This window comes from Anabrus simplex, chromosome 3, assembly GCF_040414725.1.
Source record: "Anabrus simplex isolate iqAnaSimp1 chromosome 3, ASM4041472v1, whole genome shotgun sequence".
Classification (NCBI taxonomy): Eukaryota; Metazoa; Arthropoda; class Insecta; order Orthoptera; family Tettigoniidae; genus Anabrus; species Anabrus simplex.
The window spans coordinates 92,095,601-92,122,583 of record NC_090267.1 but is presented as its reverse complement, the minus strand read 5'-3'; the positions used below and the strand labels follow the sequence as shown (position 1 = coordinate 92,122,583).

Genomic DNA, 26,983 nt, shown 5'->3' with positions numbered 1-26,983 from the left:
CAGCTTCCTCGTTCACAAAATGTCCAACCATCATTACTGAAGTAACCAAGCCACAGTGATAAATTAAATAATATAAGCCGAAACATATCGAGAAATATTGTGACTCTTCGCTTACATCAAGAATACCAAAGTGAGTATGCAAAGGATGTAACTGATTTAAAGTTTGTATAAAAGATGAATAACAGAGGAATTCCTAAAGATGAGTTAGTTACACTTATAACAGAACGTAGAATAGAATATATCTTCCTGATATTATATATTCTCCCGTACTTGAACTGTAGGTGAGTCTCTTCTTTGGCCAAATACACATTATTTATGTGAAAACGTACGTCATCCTACACTGATGTGCCGTTCTTTTAGGGATCTGTCTGTCTGTTAGGTCATCAGCCCAGAGGCTGGTTGGATCCTCAAATAGCACCACCAAAGGTTATGCGGTTAGAAGGAAACCCCAAAAACCAATGGCAGCACCAATATGAGGCGTACTAGGCAAGATGAGGAGTGAGGTAGTTTGCCATTGTTTTCCTCACTGGGTCAGAAAGTACTATTGCAGCACGACTGATCCTATAAGCAGCACCTTTCATAACACTCAGATGCACTAGTCATACTCTGAATGTCATTACTCAGCACTACCCATACCCCAGCAACTTCCATACTGTCACAGCCATGGATGTTGACTGGGACTTTGGTGAAAGCTACACTTTACTCTGGCCTGTGCCAAGAGATGGATGAAAGAGTACTGTATCCATCAAGAAATGACAGCAGGCAGTATTTAGGGATTTTGGGCGGAAATATTTTGCATACTTACCAGAAGGCTTTGAGATAAAAGATTGCAGCCAGTAAATATTCCCATCGAAACCTGTTTGTGATTGGATAATTTCTTGTTGAAGACAATAATTTAATAACTTCAACCGGTATTTCACGTGAAGAGCTATTTCTGTGAACTGTAGAATCACAATAAGCATTATTCAGTTCACAGTGAATCTTGTAATACTGAGCAACCACGATAATTGCCTGTTGATTGTAACAATTATAAAACCTCCTGTGTCGTAAGCCGAGAGGAGACAGAATAGAACCACCGCCGGAATGAGTCGAATTCTTCCATTGAGTTTGTTGATTCTATATCTTCTAGGGAGTTACGACCGACAGCCGTGTACCAAACGAAACATGGGAAACTTGCTTGGAAATTCCAATGATGTTGAAACACTTCACTGAAGAAATGTGTTATACTCGTAAGAAAGGCCTTATTAAAGTGATTTATTGTGGGACGTAAATGTAAGAGCACCATTAAGAGCACACACAATGAGTGGAAGTGTTCAAGTTTTGTTCGCTTTCTTCGAACATATTTCTTGTGGCTAGTATGTAGTGGAGCCAGTGCGAACAATCTGGAGACAAACGCCAGAGGTTTCACTGCTTCGAACAGGAGCGAAATAATTGGTACATCGTTGAAACTCAATGAATATCCGTTGTACATGTGCTAGAAGGACTTCATTAGCACTTGGGTGCTGAAAGAGAGAGGAGAATTTACTTCAGAAAGAACGAATTAACCTAATGGTAATTTGTTATTCTATCGATCTTTTTAACCTTACACTGCAAAGTGGGTCTCACGAGACCCATCCCCTTCTTTGTACCCTTAGCAACTGAATAACAATACTTCCACGGGAGATTGATGTTCCTTGTTTGGCCACGTAATCATTTTACTACTACTAAAGTTTACAATCCTAAGGTTGGTTGGCAGCAGCTCTCGAAAAGTTGCGGTTTTGTGCCATTCTCTTCAGTTCTACATACGATTGGCATTTCAGCTCCTCCAACAGTTGTCCAATATATTCCAGTCTAGGCCTTCTTCTACAATTTCTTCCCTCCAGAGAGCGCTCCAGATGAAGGTTAGTAAACTCTCATGTCTGATTATATGTACAAGCAATGTATTTCTTCTTTTCTTCATATTCATCGACAATCTCCCTGTTTCTCCATTGCTGTCCATTACTTCCTCGTTAGTAACTCTATCTCCCCAAGGAATTTTCATTATTTCTCTATAGCACCATTGAACAAAGGCTTCTACTGTCCCCGTTTTCTACCATGAAGGTAATCTGCCCCAGACTAGTCAGCCGCTCCCAGGCGTGCTCAGTTTGAACTATAAAAAAATAACTTAAAATTACTCCCTGGATTTGATGATGAACATATATATAATATGGGCAAGACGAGGTCAAGGTGAGGCATGACGTCAGATTAGAGAACAACATGTTTATTAAGATAAAACAAGAAATACGAAATGTATAGCAAAAATCATCAAATGTGATAAAAATTACATTATTCAGATCTTTCTCAATTGATATAGAGTTCATCTTGATGATCAAAAAAGATTACATTTTATCAAGCGTATTTAGCCAGAAAAATTTCTAAACTTTAGCACTCTAACACTGTGGCCCGCATGCTCGCACCACGCTTCTGGCTGGTTTGTTAATTCTTTCACTTTAGATGACTATTTCCCCTTTCCTGCATACTTTACATTGCAGTGGGGGTCCCTAACCTTCGGGGTGAAAAGCAGCTCGATTTGTTCTGGGTGATTTCCGAAAAAAGAGTAGCGTTACAAAAATGTTTGCAAAGTTTGGGCTGGGAAGAATTGGGAAAAAGAAGACGAGCTGCTCGACTAAGTGGTATGTTCCGAGCTGTCAGCGGACAGATGGCGTGGAGTGACATTAGTAGACGAATAAGTTTGAGTGGCGTCTTTAAAAGTAGGAAAGATCACAATATGAAGATAAAGTTGGAATTCAAGAGGACAAACTTGGGCAAATATTCATTTATAGGAAGGGGAGTTAGGGATTGGAATAACTTACCAAGGGAGACGTTCAATAAATTTCCAATTTCTTCGAAATCCTTTAAGAAAAGGCTAGGAAAACAAATGGAATCTGCCATCAGGGCGACTGCTCTAAATGCAGATCAGTATTGATTGATTGAAAAATACCTAATCTAAATGAACACAATAAAACATACGCTAAGTGGTAACACATCCTACCAATACATACACCTCGATCATGAGTATCCTCGTAAACAAAAAACAACTGTGGATCAATTTTAAATGTTTGAAGAAGAAATGTAGAAAAAGCAGCAGAAGAAAAAGCCAACTCATGGAAGTGCAGTTGCAGAAACTTGGGGTGAAGTGAGGTTAAGTACTCAAGTGCGTCACCTACGTGCAGAAATTGAGGCTCACATTTCGTGGGGTAGAGACTCAACTTCACTACGACAGCTCAGAATGAACACTCAGTTCCACGGAGGAAACACTGTACATATAGCAATAGCTACCCGCGAAATCAGTCCTTATTGCACCTATGGACTTCAGCACAAGGTATATGTCAAATAATTTAACCTGGAATTTGATACTGTAAAGAGGGCACCTGCAGTGGCTGCCAAACCTTCTCAGTGCGTTACAGAGAAGCAACAGAAGAGGAGGATGAGAAGAAAAACATCATCATCATCACCACCACCATCATCACTTGTTCGCTCCAGCAAGCACGGCGGTGCGGGTGTGTACGAGCGGTGGCGTGCCAGATGCGACCGTGCCGCATGCGACCCGTGCCACTAGCGACCGCATAATCTGTAACCGTGCCGGATGCGACCGGCGTTGACAAGCAAATTGTCATTTGATAAGTTGTGTCATCACCGAAGATAAGGTAAGCTAAACGAAGTGCAATGCCATATCAATAAGTCCTACAAGCAGCTACTGCCCCTACTTTACATAACACTTCTGGGGGAAACTCGTTTTACAACACGAAACATGGTGATGCGTTTACGTCTTTTCCCACCGGGCGAGTTGGCCATGCGGTTAGAGGCGCGCGGCCCTGAGCTTGCATCCGGGAGATAGTGGGTTCGAATCCCACTGCCGCAGTCCTGAAGATGGTTTTCCGTGGTTTCCCATTTTCACACCAGACAAATGCTGGGGCTGAACTTTAAGACCAGGGCCGCTTCCTTCCCATTCCTAGCCCTTTCCTATCCCATCGTCGCCTTGAGACCTGTCTGTGTCGGTGCGACGTAATGCCACTAGCAATAAAAAAGATCCTAATTCTCTGAAATTATTTACGACTTAGGCCTACTTACTTAACGTGTCCTATTAGTACCAGGAGTGTCCGAGGACATGTTCGACTTACCTGGTGCAGGTCTTTCTACCTGACTCCCTTGGGTGGCCTGCGCATCTGGATGTGGGATTATGATAATGAAGTAGGGAGAGATGAAACCCGGTTTCGGCACGTAGCCTACTCCTCTCGAATAATACCAAGGGGTCTGCTCAATGCTTTACGTCGTCATCCGACGGCCGAATCACCATCAACAGCATTATATCCCCTCACTCCATTTGAACACTGCGAAAAGGTTTGGATTTGAATCCCGGCTTTTGGCATGCAATCTAGTGATTAGAAACTGTCTACCACCAACTTTCCTACCTTGCCGGCCAACATTCTGATGGTGATTATTTTTTTTTTTCATCCAGGCTAAGTGGCTCAGACGGTTGAGATTCTGGTCTTCCGATTCCAACTTGGCAGGTTCGATCCTGACTCAGTCCGGTGGTATTTGAACGTGCTCAAATACGTCAGCTTTGTGTCGGTGGATTTACTGGCACGTAAAATAAGACCAGCGGGACTAAATTCCAGCATCTCGGCGTCTCCTTAAACAATAAAAGTAGTTACTAGGACGTAAAGCCAGCAACATTATTATATTTTTCTTTCGACCAATGGCACTCGAACCTGCTAACAACTGTGTCAGACCTTTATTTTAGAAAAGTCCAAGTTAGCTACTTATAAGCAATCTGCCACTTGGTGACAGCCCTTAATGCAGATCAATTGTAAGTGATTGATGGGTCGCATGCGCCACGATGCTTTTCCGCTCGGTCGCTATTGGCACGATAATGGCCGGGTCGCATCCGGCACGGTCGCATCTGGCACGTAACCGTACGAGCATCCTCCAGTTTGTCCTGTCCATCCACACGCTGTTCATATTCGCGACGCCAGTTTACATCTCTTATTTCAAGGTCCTTGAAAAGCTGCTACTTTCAAACACCACGAGGTATTCCTCTTGGTCTCTTCCCAGGAACACTGTGGTAAAAGTAAGCTCGAGGACTCCTGTGGGGACCCATCCTTTCCAGGTGACCATGCCATTCAGTCTATCCACCTCTAGGGTCTCCAGCAAGCTTCTTTCCAATCCAAGTTGTTGCCGGATATCAATATGTCTTTTTTTTAGACAAGAACTGAGAAACTTCATTTCTGTTGCGCCTGAGGACGACTCTTTGTTGATCCAGTGAGTATTACTGCTTCCAGACTATGCGTCAATATAGGTACCAGATATATCTTGTACAAGCTAAGAAAATACAACTGTAAAAAAATCTTTTTCATAAACATAGAGCTAAAGTTTTTCTTCAGAGTTTGAATCTGTATCGCCTCGATTCAGTAACATCAAACTTTGATCTAATGTAAAAAATAAGCCCATTCCCAAGACTCAGATAAGTGAAGCAAATCTGTACGCCGTCCACGGTGTGTGAAAGCGTGTCGTCCGCACATAGACTGGTGTCTGGTCCAATGGACAAGAGGCATCGGAAAGAGTAGTGAAGGACGGAGGCGCACACTTAAGGCCTCTACACACGACCCAATCTGCTGGGCCCGATCTGCAGGCTAGTTGGCGCGGTAAATCGGGTGCTGCTCTACACACGACCCAATCTGCTGGGCCCGATCTGCAGGCTAGTTGGCGCGGTAAATCGGGTGCTGCTCTACACACGACCCAATCTGCTGGGCCCGATCTGCAGGCTAGTTGGCGCGGTAAATCGGGTGCTGCTCTACACACGACCCAGTCTGCTGGGCCCGATCTGCAGTAGGCTGGCTCGCTCTGGCCTGGAAACGCGTGATCATGGCTCCTTCATTTTGTAAATTTCAAAAAATAGGAATTGTATTGACTTTCTTGTCATTGAAGTCGATACGAAAGAGAAAATATTGGGCTAAAAGGTGGTTATTACAGAGAAAGAAATTGTCATACAAATATTTTGAAAGAACTAGAATCATTCGATTTTAGAAATTTTCTGCGAATGGATATCGACACTTTCAATGATCTGCTCTACCTGGTGGCGCTTTTAATAAAGAAACAAGACACTATAATGGGGGAAAGTGTGAGTGTTCAAGAGCGATTAATCGTGAATCTAAGATTTTAGCTACTTCAGCGAGTTACAGAGATTAGCAATTTAGTGCAGCCGTGTCACCACAGCTTTTGCCCGGCTCCATGGCTAAATGGTTAGCGTGCTGGCCTTTCGTCACAGGGATTCGATTCGCGGCAGGGACTGGAATTTTAACCATCATTGGTTAATTTCCCTGGCACGGGGGCTGGGTGTATGTGTTGTGTTCATCATCATTTCATCCTCATCACGACGCGCAGGTCGCCCACGGGTGTCAAATCAAAAGACCTGCACCTGGCGAGCCGAACCCTTCCTGGGATCTCCCGGCACTAAAAGCCATATGCCATTTCATTTGATTTCACCACAATTTTTGTCTAAAATCATTCCATAAACATTTTGCGCTATTTTCAATAGTCTGAAGGGATACATAAAAGTAAGTGATTAAAATATATATTTCTTTAATGTAAGAGTATTTATTTCTGAAATTACGTATGAGTAGAAAATACGAGAAGAAACTAACCTAAAATTATAAACTAAATTAATCTAAACTATATTATTGTATATAGTGAACTACTAATCTAACTGAATCTGCCCACTGCCATCTGACACACGTCACACGTGCTAGGTGGCGACGAGGCAAGTGATAGCTTATCGGCCGACTTCCGGAGTGTAAGTTGGGAGATTGTGTGGTCGGCCTGACCAACCACCCAACATGAGTTTTGTCGGACAATCTGATCCCAACAAACCTACACACTACCCTGCAGATCGGGCCCAGCAGATTGGGTCGTGTGTAGCGGCCTTTAGTTTAGCTTACCTTCCGACATTTGGTGAGTAGTGTTGAGCACCTGATGTCATTTTCTAGTCGCTCACGATCCTGTAACTTATTTATTACCCTATAAAGTATAACGTCATCAACTTTTTTTGATAAGATAAAAAGCCTTATCTCAGATTCCAGTTCTTTATAATTTATTTATTATGTATGTCCAACCATTGCCCCGTTTCTCTACCCCGCTCGGGATGGGAGGTGGGGTAGAATAACATCAACGTTATCCTCTGTCTGTCGTAAGAGGCAACTATAAGGGGTCCCAGGAGCTCTTAACTTGGGGAGCGTGAGTTGGCGACCACAAACCCGTAGCTGAGTCCTGTCTGGCATTGCTTCCACTTACTTGTGCCAGGCTCCTCACTTTCATCTATCCTATCCGATCTCCCTTGTCCAACTCTTGTTCTTTTCCGACTTCGACGGCATTAGGTTGCGAGGCCTCGGTGGCCCTTGTCTTTATTTGGCCGATCTCATTTTTCGAAGTGTCGGATCCCTTCAATTTTTTCCTCTCTGATTAGTGTTATAGAGGATAACTGCCTAGATGTACTTCGTCTAAAATAATAATCACCACCGCCACTCTTTCTCTACGGGGTCAGATACGAAGTAAAATGAGCCTCCGTAGCGAGTTTTTACAACCGGGTGTCTTTCCTGACGTCATCCTTATCAGAGAAGTTTATGAGATGAAATGAATGACGTGAGATATTATAGTAGGAAGGGAGAGAGTGAAACCCAGTGCCGGCAGATAGCCTGCTCCTGTAGAATGATCAAGGGGTCTACTGAAGGTTCTATGTCTCCGTCCGACGGACGAATAGTCATCTACAGCGTCATATGTATGAGCACTACGGAGAGGTTTGGGATTGAATCCAGACTTACGGCACACAATCTAGTGACTAGAAATTATTTACCACCCCCTCTCCTACCCTGCAGGCCTGCTGAAAGTTTTTCAGCCAACAGGACTCGAACCGGCTAACCACGGTGTCAGAACATGTAGACTTGATGCCTTAACGGTCATGGCCAATAGGTGGGCTATGATTTATTTATTTAAGAAAACATAAAGGTCCAATAATACTGCCTTTAGGAACTACCCTCCTTATGATTACAGGATCTGATAACGCTTCACCTGCTCTAATTCTCTGAGTTCTATTTTCTAGAAATTGAGCCACCAATGCATCCACTCTTCTATCTAGTCCAATAGCCCTCTTTTTCGTCAGTAGTCTTCCATGATCTGCCCTATCAAAAGCCTAGGGTAGGTCAATAGCGATGAATTTAAAATCTTGTTCGAATCCTGCAAATGGAGCCTCACTGGAATAATCTTTCCTAAACCCGAGCTGACTTCTATCAAACCAGTTGGTAATTTCGCAAACGTGCCTAATATAATCAGAATGCTTTCCCAGAACTTTAACAAAATAATATCAAGCTGACTGGCCTGTAATTATTTGCTATATGTTCATCACCCTTTCCCTAGTACACTTGGGCTACTATTGCAACTCTCCATTCAGCCGGTAACGCTTCTTCATAAAAAAAGTAATCAAATAAGTATTTCGCGGGTTAAGAAACAATACCACGTATCTGAAAATGCCATTCCTATACGCTTGTGTATAAAGGAAATTGGACATTAAATATATTATACTGTAGGAGTGCGTAAATACGTCATGCAAACATGCATTCCTTTGTACAGTACAGAGCCCATAATTCTTGAGTTAAAGGGTTCAGTACAGTAAGGTTCATTTTACGTTACACATTCGCATAGGAAAATGAACACAACGAAAATTGTTCTGACGATCTGCATATCCCTTTGTAGTTTGGAGGTGTGACCAGTCTTAAGAAAATGGATAGGAAGAGCGTTGTCAAATACATAGTATTGTTTCTTAACCCGCGATTTCAGATATGGCACTGCATCCCAACCCAGAAATCTTATCAATCCCAGCTGGTTTTCTAGCATTATTTTTAGATTTTTGTAAATGTCTTTATTATTATACACAAAAAAGGTGATAGAGCAGATCCTAACAACTACCGCGGCATTTCCATCACATCTGTAACTTATAAGACACTCTCTAAAGCACTACAGAGGATACTTGTGGAACAAGTGGATCATCAACTAGGCGAGTATCAAGCGGGATTTAGGAAGGGAAGATCGTGCGTTGATCAAATCTGGAGTCTGAAACGTGTACTAGAGAATCATCTCTCAAAGGATCTGGTAGTCGTTTTTTGTAGACTTTAAAAAGGCGTATGATTCAGTCGACAGGGAAGTGCTATTCAATATATTAGTGGAATTTGGAATTGACGCCAAAACAACAGCAATTGTTAAGCAGACTTTAACTGGGACACATTCGAAAGTTAAGTTCACGGGTGAGAACTCCAAGCAGTTCGAAATTAAAACAGGAGTCAGGCAGGGTGATGGATTGTCACCAATTCTTTTCAACTGTGTGTTGGAGAAGATTATCCGGGAGTTGGAAAAAGAACTGGACAGAAAAGGATTACTTAACCAAGTATACATTGGAGGGTCAAAAAGTGGTGTCATGATTAATTGCCTTGCCTTTGCTGATGACGTTGCGCTGCTATCTAGGAATACTGACACAGCAATAGAACAGCTGAATGTACTAAAACTACAAGCAGAAAAAGCAGGACTACAGATTTCTTTCGAAAAAACTAAATATATAACAAACATCAAAACAGCCCCTCGGTACCTGAAGACAGAACACGGTAAAATAGAAAGAGTTGATAGCTTTAAGTATTTGGGTGAAATAGTGCAATTGAAAACAAATGAAAGAGAAGCAAACAACACCAGACGGGAGAAAATGGCTGCGGCTTTTCGTAGGACATATCCTATATACAAGAAGAAAACCATCTCCAGACGAGCTAAACTAAGGCACTACAATACAGTGATTAAAATGGAATGTCTGTATGCTAGTGAGTGCCTCCAAATGACAGGAAAAGCGGGACTGAGAGAAGCTGAGAAATTTGAAAGAAAGATCCTTCGCAAAATAATGGGTCCAAAGATTGTGGATGGACAGTATAGGCTGCGAGGAAGGGAAGAACTTTACCGAGACAATGAAAGGCTAACTGAGTGCATGAGAAAACGGAGACTTAAATTCTATGGGCATTTATTTAGAATGGATGAGAAGAGACTAACGAAAAGGATTTTCACAATACTAGACAGCAGACCTAAAGTGTCGGACAAATGGTTCAGGGAGGTGAGAAAGGATCTCAGACAGGTAGGACTAAATTCGGAAGACATCTCAAACCGAACAAAGTTTAGGTCAGTGATCGACAGATTTCAGGGATTCCATGACGAACCAAAACTTAACCGTGGGTGGACGGACGAAAGAAGACAGGCTGCCAGAGAGAGGATGCTGAAGTTCTGGGCTGTGAGGAAGGCTTCCAGAAACATGTAATTGTTATCTAACGTGGTCTCTAATGGCCGTAAACGAATATATGTAACAAATATCATAAGTGACATTCATATGGCTGCCAATTTCCATCTTTTTATTCTTAGCTGACCTTTTGGCTAAATTCAATTTGCTAGTAAGTTCATTCAATCTCTCCTTACTCTCGCAACAATTTCTTACTAAACTGTACCTCCTTCTTAATCTCTTTGTTTCCCTACTGTAATGTAATGGATCCTTACCATTCCTGACCACCTTTAAAGGCACATACATGTTTTCACACTCCTCAACAATTTATTTAACCTCCTGAGGCCCGGAACATTTCTCTTTTGGTCAAATGTCATAAAAGTGTATACTTCTTTAACGGTGTCTTGGTTGGAGACAGAGAAGTGAGAAGCATATCACACCAAGGCAAATGAATTCCCAAAAAAATGGAGCACCAACAAAAGGTCAATTTTTATTTATTTTATTTTTAAAATATTTCTTTTACATGATGTTCTATTTTTAAACAGTGTCCTTTTAAAAGGACGCCAGGCCTCAGGAGGTTAAACCTATCCCACAGGCTGCTTGCATTTACCATTTCCTAACAATCCTACTTTTACAATTTTTCTTTCTGTCATATTTATGTTTAATTGCGACATAAACAGCGCCATGATCACTTATACCAACTATCACTCCAGTTTCTCTATTGACCTCATATGGTTTTATCAACACCACGTCTAGAATATTTTTCCCTTAGGTTGGTTCTATAGTACCTAGTGTGTACCTGCTTGCCTTCCGTTGTTGGTACCATTGCTTATTTCATCGACCACAAGAAAGCTCTTCTACAGTCCTCCATAACGAACTCAACATTCCGCGAGAATTAGAGCTTGATGGTCGTGTCTGGGAAGAAGTGTCAGTTAAGAAAGGAGTTCACCAATGCTTTTCAACATCTATTCAGAAAAATATTTTTGAGATGCTCTTTACGGAAAGACTCAAGGAGTTGTGCTTAACGGCCATCATATACAATATCAGGTATGCCGATGACACTGTCCTGCTTGCAACAAATCTTCAGGATCTACAGGAACCACTTAATGTTGTCACGAAAGCCAGCAACGATATGGGCTTGAGACTGAATGTAAAGAAGACCAAGTGGGTGGTTGTAAGTAGGAAAGAAGATGGTATTCGGGGTAGTCTCAAAGAGGAAAGGACCGGATCGCTAACATTGAAATACCTGGAATGTCACTTTAATGATGACTGGGATCTACCTCATGAGATCCTATGCAGAATTGAGCAGGCCAGAACTTCTTTTCAGATACACAGAAAACTTCTGACGAGCCGTGGCCTTCCCATTACACTACAGACATGACTACTCCGGTGTTACGTTTTTAGCATCCTACTATATAGCGCTGAGGCATCGATACTGAGACCATCTGCAAGATATTGCAAGCATTTGAAATGTGGACGTATCGAAGGATGCTGAAGTTACCTTGGACGGCTAAAATGACCAATGTAGAAGTTTTGCACCGTATGAACAAAGAACCAGAAATTTTCACTACCTACCATCAAAAGAAGGAAGCTAGAATACTTTGGTCATATGATGCGGAACAGTAAACACCACATTCTACAAGTAATACTCAAAGGGAAAATTAATGGAAAAAGTGGTCCGGGGCGAAGTAGGACATCATGGTGCAGCAACTTAAGCCAGGGGTGTGGAGTGAGGAAGCTTACTCTATTTAGAGCAGCTGTGGGAAAAAAAAAAAAAAAACATATCATGCTACTGATCGCTACCATTCTGCGTGGATATGGAACATGAATTAGAAGAAGAAGAATTTTTATTTCTCTAAACCCAAGGCGATGTGTACCTACAGATATTGACACGGGTACCTCAAGTTGCAAATAAATGAAAATAAACACAATGGACGACTGCAGAAACGGTGACTAGTTTTAAGCCTTAGACATCGTCTACCGAACCAACGTCTAAATCGTTCACGATCTTCCATTGCATAAACATTGTTCAGTCGATGTTTAACTAGACATCCCTGAAAGTTTCAATTTTGGTTTGAAAATGGAGACAGAAGTATCTTTCATGCAACTCTTTGCTTGTCGCAACCAATGAAATTCGTCGGTGCGCGCGCCGAACGCCAGTCAGCTGTTTGTCTTCCTACATATTACTCAAATATGGCTGAGCATGATTTGCCCACAGATAAGAATATCACTTTCGGTGGAAATTAAATCTCATAATATCGACACTAAAGCGACACGCCACCGTACGGGGAAGTGTAGCTTTCATTATAGCGTTGTTACAGTGATTGTAATCTACTCATAAATACGGTAACTTCGATGGAGGGAAGATGAAGCAATAGTAATGTGTAACGAGTGTGTTGTACGGGCCATATAGATGTAGCTTGCATTCTGGAGATCGTAGGTTCGAAACGCATCATCGGCAGCCGTGAAGATTGTTTTCCGTAGTTTCCCTATTTTTACACCAGTCAAATACTACGGCTCTTCTTCCCCAGTCCTCTTTAAACGATAATCACCACCACTTGCCTTTTCCTATCTGATAGTTGCCGAAAACTTATACGATTATATGTATAAAAATCCCATACAACCTACTTTTTAGTTTTCACTATTATGTGTGTTTACTTGGCAGTAAATATAAGTGAATCCCTCCCGATTGATATATGTGACAGCCCTCAGACGATCGGGACACGTAATTCTGATTTGTATGTAGTCAAAGTGACCTATAATTCCATGGAAATTACCTCATGTACATAATAAAACATGACCGGTTGAACATCGGTTTTAGACAGTGTCTAAGCGATAAATAACGTCTCTGCAATGCGGCAGCCATGTTTAGGCATTGTTTAACCGTAGACATCGTCTAAATACCGTTTCTGCAATCGGCCCAATATACCCCAAAGATAATGCAAATACTGGCAATTATTTCGTTCCTCTTGCAATCACAGGTTTTCTTCAGAAATATAGAGGATGAGATTAGCAGATATATTTACTGCATATGCAGTAGCGGCTATTGGGAATCAGAAGTGAGGGGGGAGCGACAAAAAATATACAGACAATAAATAGTAATCGGGTTTGTGGTGATAGCAGGGAGGGGGGGGGGTTGTATATACATCTAAACTGGAAAACAAAAAATGCTACAAAATGTTAAGCTTTTTATTCTCTCTGGGCGAATTTCGACAGTCGACAGAGAGGTAAAGGTTGACAGTTTTCCAACTTAACTGCGGTAATAAAGTTTTGTGAGATTTTGGTTCAATGCTATACAATAAAACTTTCACCAAAGGAACAATATTACACATGTATTACAATAAAAGAGAAGTGCGGCGTGATTTATACAATAAAAAATCAATTAGTATTTGACTACACACTAAGAAAATAATAGACACTAAAGAGACTGGCAGACGAATGTCCACGGCTTTGGCAAAAACTGTACCCCTGCTACCTTTCCACTATTTGCCGTGGCGCTATTAGACAAATCGGTTAGCAGCAACGTTTCTCCGTATTTCCGCTAAAAAGTTTGTTAATAATTAAAGAAAATAAAGGAAAGAATGTGCTGTTGAGACAATAGGGCTTGTACAAATTGTTTTTGAATAATTCCTAGTTTCAGCCAGCTAAAATGTAATAAAAATATAACGTTTTCTCCACAAAGTGGTGGTGGTGGTGGGGGGGGGGGGAGGGTGCGACTGCAATCCTCACCACCCCACCCTATCCCATCCAATCGCCAATATTGTGCATATGGATTTTAGAAAAATGCAACTGTATCCATTGCAACAAGATTGATAGATCACTATGGCCGTGAATGTTATGGTACGATATATTTCTAATCTCTTCAGTATCGGTACTTCCACTCCACATTTATCTTTATCTGTAAGATAACGTGGTTTCGACACTTTACGACAGGTTGTTCAACTTATCAGATGTACGTTGTTGAATATAGGACCGGCCACTTGATGTATGACAGTGCAGATAATCGTATATATAGGGCTCAACAAGTGTTACTGGAGTGTTAGTCGACGGCTGATGGACGGTTGATTATCCCATTACACTTACCATGACAAGGTAGGTTGTAACATCTGATATGTTGTTAGCTTTACCATTACTGTATAAAGCGTAGGTCTTGTATCCGTGGATGTATACACTAAGATACGTATCACAAGGATAAAGTCGTGTCGTTTGCATCTAATATGAAAGGAGAGCTGGCACCTTCGCTGCCTATGGTCGAAGCTGCTGTTACGATATTAGTGGTCACAAACTGTAAGAGATGTGGAGAAACATTTTTGTTCTTATAACGGATTTACATTCCGAAGAATATCGGAATTAATACATAATCTGGATTTATATGCACAAGTTTATTTTATTTATTTTATTTCGTATGGCGTTTAGAGGGCACATATATATGTACACTTAAAACTATATACACTTAAAGTAGATAAAAACAACAATCGGACAAAGGATCAATCGATGGTAATTAACTTATAATTTAATGTCCAGAGAATTTAGCCAATTCACTGCCTCTTCACTTGCCGCATGAAGTTCGTGGTATCCTCCCTGGAAGCTCCGAAGTGGACACATCATTACAACATGGTGGACTGTCTGAGCCACGTCACTACAATCGCAATGAGGGCTGGAAACTTTTCCCCACTTGTGGAGCCAGAAGTTGCATCTTCCAAGACCGGTCCGCACCCTGTTCAACGAAGCCCAGATACTTCTTGGCAAGTTGAACCCAGCAAGTTTCCTACAAGGGTCAGATATCAATCCTAGCTGGTCAGGGTTTGAAGCAGCCCACTCTTCCCTCCAGGCATTATTCATGTTGTACTGTGATTCAACCAGTCTCTTTCCTAGTTGCTATGATGGATGTCGAGATTTTAATCTTCCATGCTTCTGAGGGTTGCAGTCCTGATGAATTGGCAAGAGTGTATTTGCAGAACACTTTAACCATACCTTCTTCAGAGCAGTTAGCCTTCGAAGGTGAGGAGGATGGATGATAGTTAATACTGGCAGACATTTAAGTGGTGTGGATTTGAGTGTGCCAGACGCTGTCCTCATGGTATCATTCAGCTGGAAATCAACTTTTCCTGTGTGTGTGCTGTTGATCCATACAGGGCTACAATATTCTGCAACGGGGTATACTAGGGCAAGAGCTGTTGTTCGGAGGACATTAGCATTTGCTCCCCAACTAGTGCCACTGAGTTTGTGAAGGATGTTGTTACGTATATGCACAAGTGATCCTAATTTAAGTAGTAACTTGGTAACTACGTTTTGTGAAAATGAGCACAAATGGTCGTATAAATTTTGTAAACAAACGCGAGCAAAAATAAGTGGAAGCAAACGTGTTTGCGGAAGATAAAGAAAAGAATACACTTACCAGTTAAAGTAAGATGGGAAATAAAAACTTTCCAGTCTAATACGAAAGGAGAGCTGGCACATTGCCTACATTCGAAGGTGCTGTTATGATATTAAATGTTTCGGGGCTTACGTATGTTTTTGTGAAGGCCTTGGGGTCATTCTACAAGGGTCGACACCTCAGTGGTCACAAACTGTACGTGTTACTGAATGGTTAGCATTTAAGTAAAATATTGCTTACCTTACTTGTTGTAAACCAGATCAACTCTCCGGTTATTCGTGGATAAGTAAGGTAAGAATTAAGAAAACAAAGCGCGCCTGTGGTAGTATACACCTCAGAGAGAGAGAGAGAGAATGAATATTAAATCATTCTGAACGTCGGGGGAAGTACCATGAAAAACTAATGAAGTGTCCAGGTAGGTTCGACGTTGATTGTCGTAACGTGCCAAGATGTTCAAAATCTGTTCAAAGATACCTACACTACTTTTTGACCCCTAGAAGCAAGTCCCCGAGAGCCTAGAAAGTAAACAGTAGGTATTAAAAACACATCATTTTCCTGTTCTGTTTAATAGTTTCATTGCGCTTTCCCATGGCTCTTTTATGCTGCTCTCTTAAACAAAACTCAATTCGCGTATTTTTCCATATAACTGAAGTTTTTTATTTGTCTTGTATCTGGTTTTTAAATGTTATTCAAGTCGCTTTACCGATGCGTGCTCCATGTGCTACTTTCTTTTTTTTCTTCTTCTTTATCTGCTTACCCTCCAGGGTCGGTTTTTCCCTCGGACTCAGTGGGGGATCCCACCTCTACCGCATCAAGGGCAGTGTCCTGGAGCTTCAGACTCTGGGTCGGGGGATACAACTGGGGAGGATGACCAGTACTTCGCCCTGGCAACCTCTCCTGCTATGCTAAACAGAGGCCTTGCGGGGGGATGGGAAGGAAGCTGTGGCCTTAAGTTAGGTACCATCCCGGCATTTGCCTGGAGGAGAAGTGAGAAACCACGGAAAACCACTTCCAGGATGGTTGAGGTGGAAATCGAACCCACCTCTACTCAGTTGACCTCCAGGGGCTGAGTGGACCCCGTTACAGCCCTCGTACCACTTTTCAAATTTCGTGGCAGAGTCGGGAATCGAACCCGGGCCTGCGGGGGTGGCAGATAATCACACTAACCACTACACCACAGAGGCGGCTAGGGCCGACAATACATTCTACTTAATTGTTTACAGCCACACAGCCACGGTATAGAGTCACAAATGCCCTCGTTGAAAACTGAAATGCCTTTGTGTTTGTTTTCAAAGTTTAAGTGGTTCACTTTCAACAGTATCTAATTTCTCGTGAAATGGTAAGAAAACGAAAAGAGCCTTAGGTAGTTTTCAACAGAACACTTCCAACTTCTTTCTGTACTGTAATCCCTCTACCACAATTTGTACTTCCACCACATTTGCCCGCTATCACCAAGTCTTCCATGCTGCGTTCAGTCGGATGTTTCGTAATAATAATGTTATTTGCTTTACGTCCCACTAACTACTTTTACGGTGTTCGGAGACGCCGAGGTGCTGGAATTTAGTCCCGCAGGAGTTCTTTTACGTGCCAGTAAATCTACCGACACGAGGCTGTCGTATTTGAGCACCTTCAAATAGGACTGAGCCAGGTTCGAACCTGCCAAGTTGGGGTTAGAAGGCCAGCGCCTTAACCGTCTGAGCCACTCAGCCCGGCAGTCGGATGTTTCAAACTTATATACCGGTACATCTACGCTAGCTCACGGCGCACAGTGGTCTAAACACCGATTCTAGCCGGCAAAAAATAGATAAAATCGAAGTCAAGAAATCGCTGAAAAAAGTTTGGGAACTCATTCTAGACACGCCAGGTACCTCATATCTGCCACACTTAATGTGCTTGGAGTGTGTAAGTAGCGGGGAATGAAGCACAAACATGACAATTTTAAAAACATGGAAAAAAATTAAACATTTATATCTTATTGTACCAACCAGGATATTGAAGGCCCCCTTCTTGGAGGGTATTTGTTGAATAAATTCACAAGGATAAGTCCTTCTGCACGCGATAAATTGACAGTATCAACCAGTTAACTTCTCCATATTGTAGACATCACTGTACTCGTATTTTACGGCGTTTTCAGGGCCGGAATCCGAAGTTATAAGTAGTTATGAGTTATTGATTGATTTAATCGATATTATACACTATACTAAAGATTTTCCACCAAAAATCAACTGCCACTTCTTGCAATTGTTGCTGGCAGTATTTGCTTATTAGCAACCCGAAAAATTATCACCGCACTAGTTTTTCTTATTAGTGTCATTCCCCCCTCCCACCCTCTACCGGCAACACAACACCCATTGTCTGTGACTCATGGTCTACCGCTCTCCGTGCCGTTATATACCATGATCTGACTGTATTTCTTTACATTGAAATTTGTTGTTTAAAGGTAGTTCACGAACCACCACGGATGAACAAAAGCAAGATGTCAAAGATCGAAAATCCACTACAAAGGAAGCTTTTTGGAAAGAGCTGGGCCTGAAAGTTGACAGGGTTGTTCAAGGGACTGGGAACTCGAACACCGGCAACATCTCAAGAAGGTTCCATCGCATTCCGAAAAAGGCAGCGAAAGCAACCGGAGTCAGCGAAGAATTAATCATCAGATTTGCTGTTATATTGTAGGTACAACAACAAAACCCAATTCAACTATATTTTGACTTAGTTCCTTCGCTTCACGATATTTATACTCTTCTTTGGGTTTTACGTTTTGTTCAGTGGTCATCAGGTGAACCATAAAGCTTTCAGCGCGTACGCTTTAGACACTGCAAAACTGTACGTGTCCTTATATAATTGGTATCCTATGCCTCCGACCGTCCACAAAGTCTTAATTCATGGTGCTCAGGCGATCAGATTCGCCCTACTGCCAATCGGAAAGCTGTCCGAGGAGGCCCAAGAATCCCGAAACAAGGATTACAGGTTCCTCCGGGAGCACCAAACCTGGAAGACCTCCAGAAAGTACACAACAACTGATCTTAATACACAGTCTCCTGTTTTCGTGGGACACAATAGTTACACGACATCTCATCAAAGTCGAAATTGACTGGAATGAACTGCCCCTTGAAGTACACGCTTTGCTCGTGTTCGATGAGGACACAGATGAAGAGGAGGTTTCGGATGAAGAGACTTCAGAAGAAGAAACTTGCAAAGCGGAAGAAGAGGACGCTGAAATGTCAAATTCAGATAGTGAACCCAAGCCATGACTCGTAAGTAGTCTTACTAATAAGTAACATAGGGCCAAAATATCCACATTGGTCGACGCCCCGAACAAATAGCATTAAAAAGTAACATGGTGCTAAAACATCGAAGCATATCAAATATAACGTAATATATTCTTATTCCTTTCCAGGTCACCTTCCTCGCCAAACTGGCCTAATTTTTACAATCGTTCATATGTTTAACTCATGGATTTAGATGACCGATTCTTATGAAAATAAAATCATGACATTTGTCAAGGATTGCATACGTTCTTCTTTCTAAACCCTGTTCATAATTTCATTAAAGAGTTAACGGGAGCGTAACGCGCCATTTGCCATGAATCCATTCGCGGAATACTAAATTTTGTCCGGCTACCTTAAGTTTTGCGAGTTAGCGGACGCGTAGTGGATCCGCTACTCCGTTAATCGGAAATCCGTTATCGGATTCGTAATCAGCGACCTCGAAAACCCCCGAGTATGAATTTTCATCGGCTTTTGTGAACCCGGAAAGATGATACTATTTATTGCCGGCTAGAATAGGTGTTTAGACCACTGTGCAGCGTACTGGAAGACTCAAATGAATAACTTAGTTTACCTCTAACGCAAGTTAAAATTCACTTCACCATTATACACAACACCGCACACTAATTAAAAATATTAATGACTTTGAGAATGCATCTAATGAAAAACTAAACAGCAGTATGGAAGTTATCTTGATTATGCGTTCGTAAAACTTCGTCATCATCTTGCCTGTAACTTCAGAATCACATCTATGGGGCTCGGGAGTTCCTATGACCTACCATACGAAGGTCGATCTTGCAATGGGGGTTGGGAGTTCATGCGCTAGCCAGCATGCAGATTTACTAGAGAAAGTTAAACGAAATTATAATATCACATACAAATTCTAAATCAATAAATTCATGAAGTATTTAAAATTTGAACGGCAGTGGCACTTCCAACACATCCATGGACACTACGCGCCTGGTGTCCACTGAAATCCGTCTTGTGACACGATTAGCTGCACTGCATTGTGTTGCACATTATTGTGTTCATTATCCACTGTTTTCACAGTCAGTTTGATTAGATATAGGAGATACACGAGCTAATAATTGTTTGGTTAAAACATATCGCAGTCTCTGAAATCAATTGGAAATTTCTCCTGTGGTCAGAAGCGGACGACTTTCAGGGGACCGCTCTCTCTCCCTGACGTCACGCTCGAACAGCCAATGATAGACAGTTAGGCATTGTGGGCAACCTGGAGCACCGGAATCTGTGAGGTCTCCGAAATTAAGCAACATTGGGCGTGATCACCACGTGGATGGACATACCAGGCGCTGTTGACCGGAAAGGAGCAGAAAGGAATTGACCACTCTACCGCAAGTAAACTCCAACTCCGTATGCCTGCTCAGTGGCCCCTGACTTAGTCGGGGCCCAACGCCCAGATTTGAACAAGACACTTGTATGTCCATCCAGTCAAAAAATATGGGCCGATTGCAGAAACGATGACTAGTTTTAAGCCTTAGACAACGTCCACCTAAACAACGTCTAAATCGAGCACGATCTTCCATTGCATAAACAATGTTCAGTGGGTGTTTAACTAAGACATCGTTTAAAGTTTCAATATTGGTTTGAAAATGGAGGTAGAAGTATCTTTCATGTAACTCTTTGCTTGTCGCAACCAACGAAATTGGTCGGTGCGCGCGCCGAACGCCAGTCAGCTGTTTGTCTTCCTACACTTTACTCAAATACGGCTAAGCATAAGCATGACTTGCCCACTGATAAGAGTATCGCTTTCGTTGGAAATTAAATCTGATAATATTATCGACACTAAAGCGGCACGCCAACGTACGGGGAGATGTAGCTTTGATTATAGCGTTGTTATGGTGAGTGTAATATAGTCGCAAATAGCTTTGACGAAGGGAAGATGAAACAATAGTAATGTGTAACCAAATGTGTTGACAGGCCATATAGATGGAGATAGTACGTTCGAAACGCATCATCGGCAGCCCTGAAGATTGATTTCCGTAGGTTACCTATTTTTAAACCAGGCAAATACTAGGGCTGTTATTATGGCCACGGCTGTTCTTCCCCAGTCCTCCTCTTTAAACCATAATCATAAACCACCAGCACCACCACTTGCCTTTTCCTATCTCATAGTTGCCGAAAACTTATCTGAATTAGCGCGACGATTATATATATTAACTACATACAACCTACTTTTTAGACATGATAATATATAGGCTTTTGGGCTTATGCCATGTCAAGAAAATAAGGTGAAATTCGTTTCGTTTCGTAGAGAACTGTGCTCTGCGTAATCTCGGCTATCCACGAGAAAGGCTTCTTAAAGCATCAATGGCAACAAACCTACTTTTTAGTTTTCACTATTATGTGTGCTTATTTTGCAGTAAATATAAGTGAATCACTCCCGGTTGATGTATGCGACAGCCCTCTGATGGTTGGGACAAGTAATTCTGACATAGGTGTAGTCGAAGTGCCCTATAATTCCATGGAAATTACCCCATATATAATAAAATACATCGGTTGCCAGGAATTGTATTCCAGATGGCAGTTACCAGACTGTCCCTTTGTCAGTCTAAAGAAACAAGTCTCTTGAAGAGCGAAATTTTAATTTAATTCTATCTCCCCGTACATTTAAATGAATTGCTCGATCTCGCAGCGTGCGACCCACAGAGAGGCCGATGGACTATCCTTTCTTCCCGGAATTGTCTCAACATGATAATACAAATTACATGCTTCATGGCACATAACTTCTGATTGTGATTCACTCTTCTCATTTGAGGTTAAACTGTGCTCTCGGTAGTGTTTAAACATGGCCGGTTGAATAACGGTTTTAGACAGTGTCTAAGTGCTCTGCAATGCGGCAGCCATACTTAGGCATTGTTTAACCGTAGACATAGTCTAAACACCGTTTCTGCAATCGGCCCTATGTTTCTTTAGAGTTGGTTTTACATACGGTGACCAGACGTCCTCTTTTATCTGGACATGTCCTCCTTTTTAACCATTGTCCGGGATCCGGGTGGATTATTTTAAAAATGAAACGTTCTCATTTTCCAGTGAAACTGCTTATTTTAGAGTAATCTGTTTTACTACTGTAGTACCTATTCTTCATTACGCGACGGCATCATCGATATCGTTTCGATATGCAGAAGTGTGATTATGGATATACAGTACATGCGATTATCTATACCTGACTTGTATTGTGATAACAGACGCTGTATACTGCATGCTTCTCGCTCAGCAATACCCCGTCAAAACACTGCTGTGTTAATGTGTGAAAGCTGACAACGTGACAAGCGATAGGAGATAACCGGGATTTGAAGGAAGTCTGTCTCAAATGGATTGCTCTGAAAAGTGATATTGATTATTGTGATGTTGAAAATTATATTCTGTATTTGCAAGTTGTTTAAATTCTTTCAAAGTGATGGTGTGAAATATGTCGATCAGTAGTGCAATTTCAAACAATTCCTGAATTAGACTAGTAATAACCCTGAATTTAACAATTTGCTTTGTAGTCAGAAATGGCCGAAGTATTTCAATTCTAGTCAGTCAGTTGCCTGTAGTTGACAGTTAGGCCCATTAAAATATGCAAATACTTTTTTCTATACAAGGGCACAATGCACATGTAGAAGGACTATTTTTATTGATCTCAGCACAATGGCCTGAAGGTAGGAACCGTTTCAAAGTAGAATTTGCGAAAATATTCTTAATGGTTCAATATAATCTAAAGAAATTTACATGTGTATCTTATGAAAGAAGTGTCTCTTGGAAGTCCACCTTTCCAGTGCATGTGATTTTTTTAATGCTATAAGCCTTTTTATGTAATAGTTTTAAGCTTAGTTTTAAGTCATTTCTACTTCCTCAATTTTAACCTTAATGTTAAGGAAAGCATGACTAATGATGCCTATAGTATAGGTGAAGCATGTCCCAATTTTAATATGTAAATTCGTTTTTGATTTCTAATGAATAGAGGCACCTGTTTGTGTTGAAAATTTTTGCCTAATTTCGTCATTTTTTAACAGTTATTTCGGTATATTTTCAGCTATTTTTATTTTATTTCGTCAATAATTTCGTAAAATGTTATTTCCACTTTTCAGCAATAACAGGTAAACCAAGAACTTAGTTAATAACACATTGTAGTATAACAACGTTGTATTTTTGCATAAGTATATATACATGAGTTATGCTTCCGCTTAGAACACATTCGGTATTACACATTACATCAAAGCATGGAAATTAGAAAAAAAAAATTATCAGCAGTTACTTTAACAAGTAAGGCCTAGCCTAAGTAGCCTATATCATATACACATCAGTCTGAAAAAGACAGTGATACCATGAGTTCCGTATTACTAGGCGTCAGAGCTGTTCTCCTGTTAGACATTACAGTACGTTGAGAATGCCCTCTGGCTATCAACATTACTGACTGATCACGAAGATATTCTCCAAGATACTCAACACTTTTAAACCATGAGTTCCACCTGGTGATCACAGGAATAGGGAAGAATTTAGCTTTAGTGGGTTCGTCTTCATATTTCTGTTTCAAGATTTTAATGTATTCATGCTGTCTCTTCCGTGTAAAGGAAGATGTGTTTTGCCTGTACAACACATTAGTTCAAAGCACTAAGGTCCACAGCGGGCACACTGCACACCAAATTCAGTTTATGAGCCCAGCACGCGTGCGTATTAACCATGCATTAACCCTTCTGAAACTAAAACCCTAACTGCGTTGCTTATGTAACGTGCTGAATCTGAAGTTATAGAAGCTACATTCTATTACTGAATTTCAAGTTTGTGAATTACATTCATAATTGCCTGCGAACATGCTGTAGCATTAGCATTTGCAATAACTTTCACTCCCCCTACAAATAACTTCTGAACTGTTATATCGCCGCAACTAGGCACTTTTACCAGAACCATAAACAGACATTGCCCTTTTTATCAGTCGTTTCATCACAAAGAATTGAAAATCCTTCATCTTTCACAGATTCTTTTAATCCTCCTCCTCTTTGATGATTCGAGGTACAGAACCTTCCCGCAGTCTTCCAGCTGTGGGCAAGTCTCCAGCACCTTAAAAAAATCAATATGCCTAACATTAGAGGGCTCTTTAACATCATTTGAATGAATTAAATCATTTATAATTTGAATTAAACGAGGGATCCAGCATGCATTATCTAGGCCTAAATGGCATTAAATGAGAAAAATAGCATAACCGCACAAAGTTATTAGAAAAACATAACCTCAAATTTCTTCCTCAGAAAAATGTTATAGTACTGCATAAACCTGGTATATATTTCTCCATCCACTTTCTCATCTTCGGATCATCAACTTTTTCCAGTGGAATATTTGCCTCCATAAAAACTTGAGCTGTAGATAAAATGAGAATTCGTCTTTATCATATTTCGCTCGTTTTGCCGCTGAGCTAGTGTCTGTGAGACTAGCTTGTCTTCTGATGCCTGTTGTCGTTAGCGCATTTTCCTTGTTGTCCTTAAGTGAAACTCTGCCACTCAATTCGCACATTAGGGTATTTGTATACCAGTATCTTTCTAGTTTTGTCAAACACGTAAAATCCTTCCGATGCAAATTCTTTTTCTCGATCAAAAACTGTCACAAGCATTTTAATAAACTGAGCACACAAAAAAAAATTAAACCTTTCGATATATTTCGAACGGGTATAAAATCGATTGTGGCACCGATTACCGAATTTTATTGCCACAACTCGCCTTGAATCTCCGTCGTTAACTTCAAATGATGGAATTCCGAATAATTTCGTAAATTATTTCGCTTTTTTGCTTAAACGTAAATAGTTTCGCGTTTTTGAGCCAAATTCGTAAAATCTCGCAAACATTTCGCGATTTCGCGCTTTGCGGAAATCAGGTGCCTCTACTAATGAATCAAAAAATAATGTATTGAAAAGGTAGACTTCCAAGAGACACTTCTTTCATAAGATTTTACGAAGTTCAATACGGACCCCAGTATGAAGTTCATAAATTGCAATGTGTATCTTGTGTTAATAATAATATGTTAGACACGCCAGAACTCGTGAAGGCAATTGAATCTTCAGAAAGGTACCAGCAAGGCGTTTATATTAGTTTCATTGTTTAAATTTTGTAAGAATTTACTGTATTATATGGAATTCGTTACATTTTAGTCATAATATAGAAAGATACTGGTATACAAATACCCTAATGTGCGAACTGAAAGACGTGAAACCAAACAGTGTAGCATATCTTCAGTAGAATAACACCCACGGCAATCGCTGCCTGTTGTGAGAGGCGACTAAAAGGGGCCCGGGGGTTCTCAACTTGGGAGCTTGGATTGATGACCACGGGGCCCTTTAGCAGAGTTCTGGCATTGGTTCCTCATTTTCATGTATCCTATCCGACCTCCCTTGGTAAACTCTCGTCCTTTCCCGACCCTGATGCTATTAGGTTTCGAGGACTAGTTTTTTTCATTTTCTCGCCTTTCGTGGCGCTTGTCTTCCTTTGACTGACAGTGGAGAGGTGGTGTGGGAGGACATCAGTAGATGAATACGTTTGAGTGGTGTCTTTAAAAGTAGGAAAGATCACAATATGAAGATAAAGTTCGAATTCAAGAGGACAAATTGGGGCTAATATTTGTTTATAGGAAGGGGAATAACTTACTAAGGGAGATGTTCAATAAATTTCCAATTTGCAATCATGTAAGAAAAGGCTAGGAAAACAACAGATAGAGAATCTGCCACCAGGGTGACTGCCTTAAATGCAGATCAGTAGTAATTGATTGATTGGTATGTGAAGAACACCATGGGATTTGTTACCTGTGGGCATTACCATAATGTGTCATACACAGTGGGTCTACTGTGTCTGTGATTAGTAGCACTATGTGAGCAACACAACAAGTATACACGGGCTGAGATTAATTCCACTAAGTGAGGAACACCATGTGTCATGTTTACACTATGAGTGTTTGGCTGTTGTTATGGTGATCTTTGGAAAAAAAAAAAAAAAAAAAAAACTAGTAATATGGCGGACGGACTGTAATGTGTGAAATTGTATTTTCGGAATATAGTGTTTATTTTATAGCAGTTGTGAGTGTTTATTATACCGGGTAGGCATAGGTCCCTAACAAATTGTGGCGACCCTCAATCAATCAATACTGATCTGCATTTAGGGCAGTCGCCCAGGTGGCAGATTCCCTATCTGTTGCTTTCCTAGCCTTTTCCGAAATGATTTCAAAGAAATTGGAAATTTATTGAACATCTCCCTTGGTAAGTTATTCCAATCCCTAACTCCCCTTCCTATAAATGAATATTTGCCCCAGTTTGTCCTCCTGAATTCCAACTTTATCTTCATATTGTGATCTTTCCTACTTTTATAGACGCCATTCAAACCTATTCGTCTACTAATGTCATTCCACGCCATCTCTCTGCTGACAGCTCGGAACATACCACTTAGTCGAGCAGCTCTTTGTCTTTCTCTCAATTCTTCCCAACCCAAACATTGCAACATTTTTGTAACGCTACTCTTTTGTCGGAAATCACCCAGAACAAATCGAGCTGCTTTTCTTTGGATTTTTTCCAGTTCTTGAATCACGTAATCCTGGTGAGGGTCCCATACACTGGAACCATACTCTAGTTGGGGTCTTACCAGAGACTTATATGCACTCTCCTTTACATCCTTACTACAACCCCTAAACACCCTCATAACCATATGCAGAGATCGGTACCCTTTATTTACAATCCCATTTATGTGATTACCCCAATGAAGATCTTTCCTTATATTAACACCTAGATACTTACAATGATCCCCAAAAGGAACTTTCACCCCATCAACGCAGTAATTAAAACTGAGAGGACTTTTCCTATTTGTAAAACTCACAACCTGACTTTTAGCCCCGTTTATCAACATACCATTGCCTGCTGTCCATCTCACAATATTTTCGAGGTCACGTTGCAGTTGCTCACAATCTTGTAACTTATTTATCATTCTATAGAGAATAACATCATCCGCAAAAAGCCTTACCTCCGATTCCACTCCTTTACTCATATCA

At 41.0% G+C, this 26,983-nt stretch overlaps 1 protein-coding gene across 1 annotated transcript in view; it reads left to right on the top strand.

Moving 5' to 3' along the window:
* The first annotated feature begins 14,274 nt into the window (after positions 1-14,274).
* LOC136866014 (UDP-glycosyltransferase UGT5) overlaps positions 14,275-26,983 on the top strand; it is a 114,530-nt gene continuing 101,821 nt past the window's right edge. Inside the window, exon 1 of the mRNA XM_067142625.2 lies at positions 14,275-14,407. Within this exon, the coding sequence (XP_066998726.2) occupies positions 14,400-14,407 (8 nt within the window). The 5' untranslated portion in view covers positions 14,275-14,399. The remainder of the gene's footprint in view (positions 14,408-26,983) is intronic.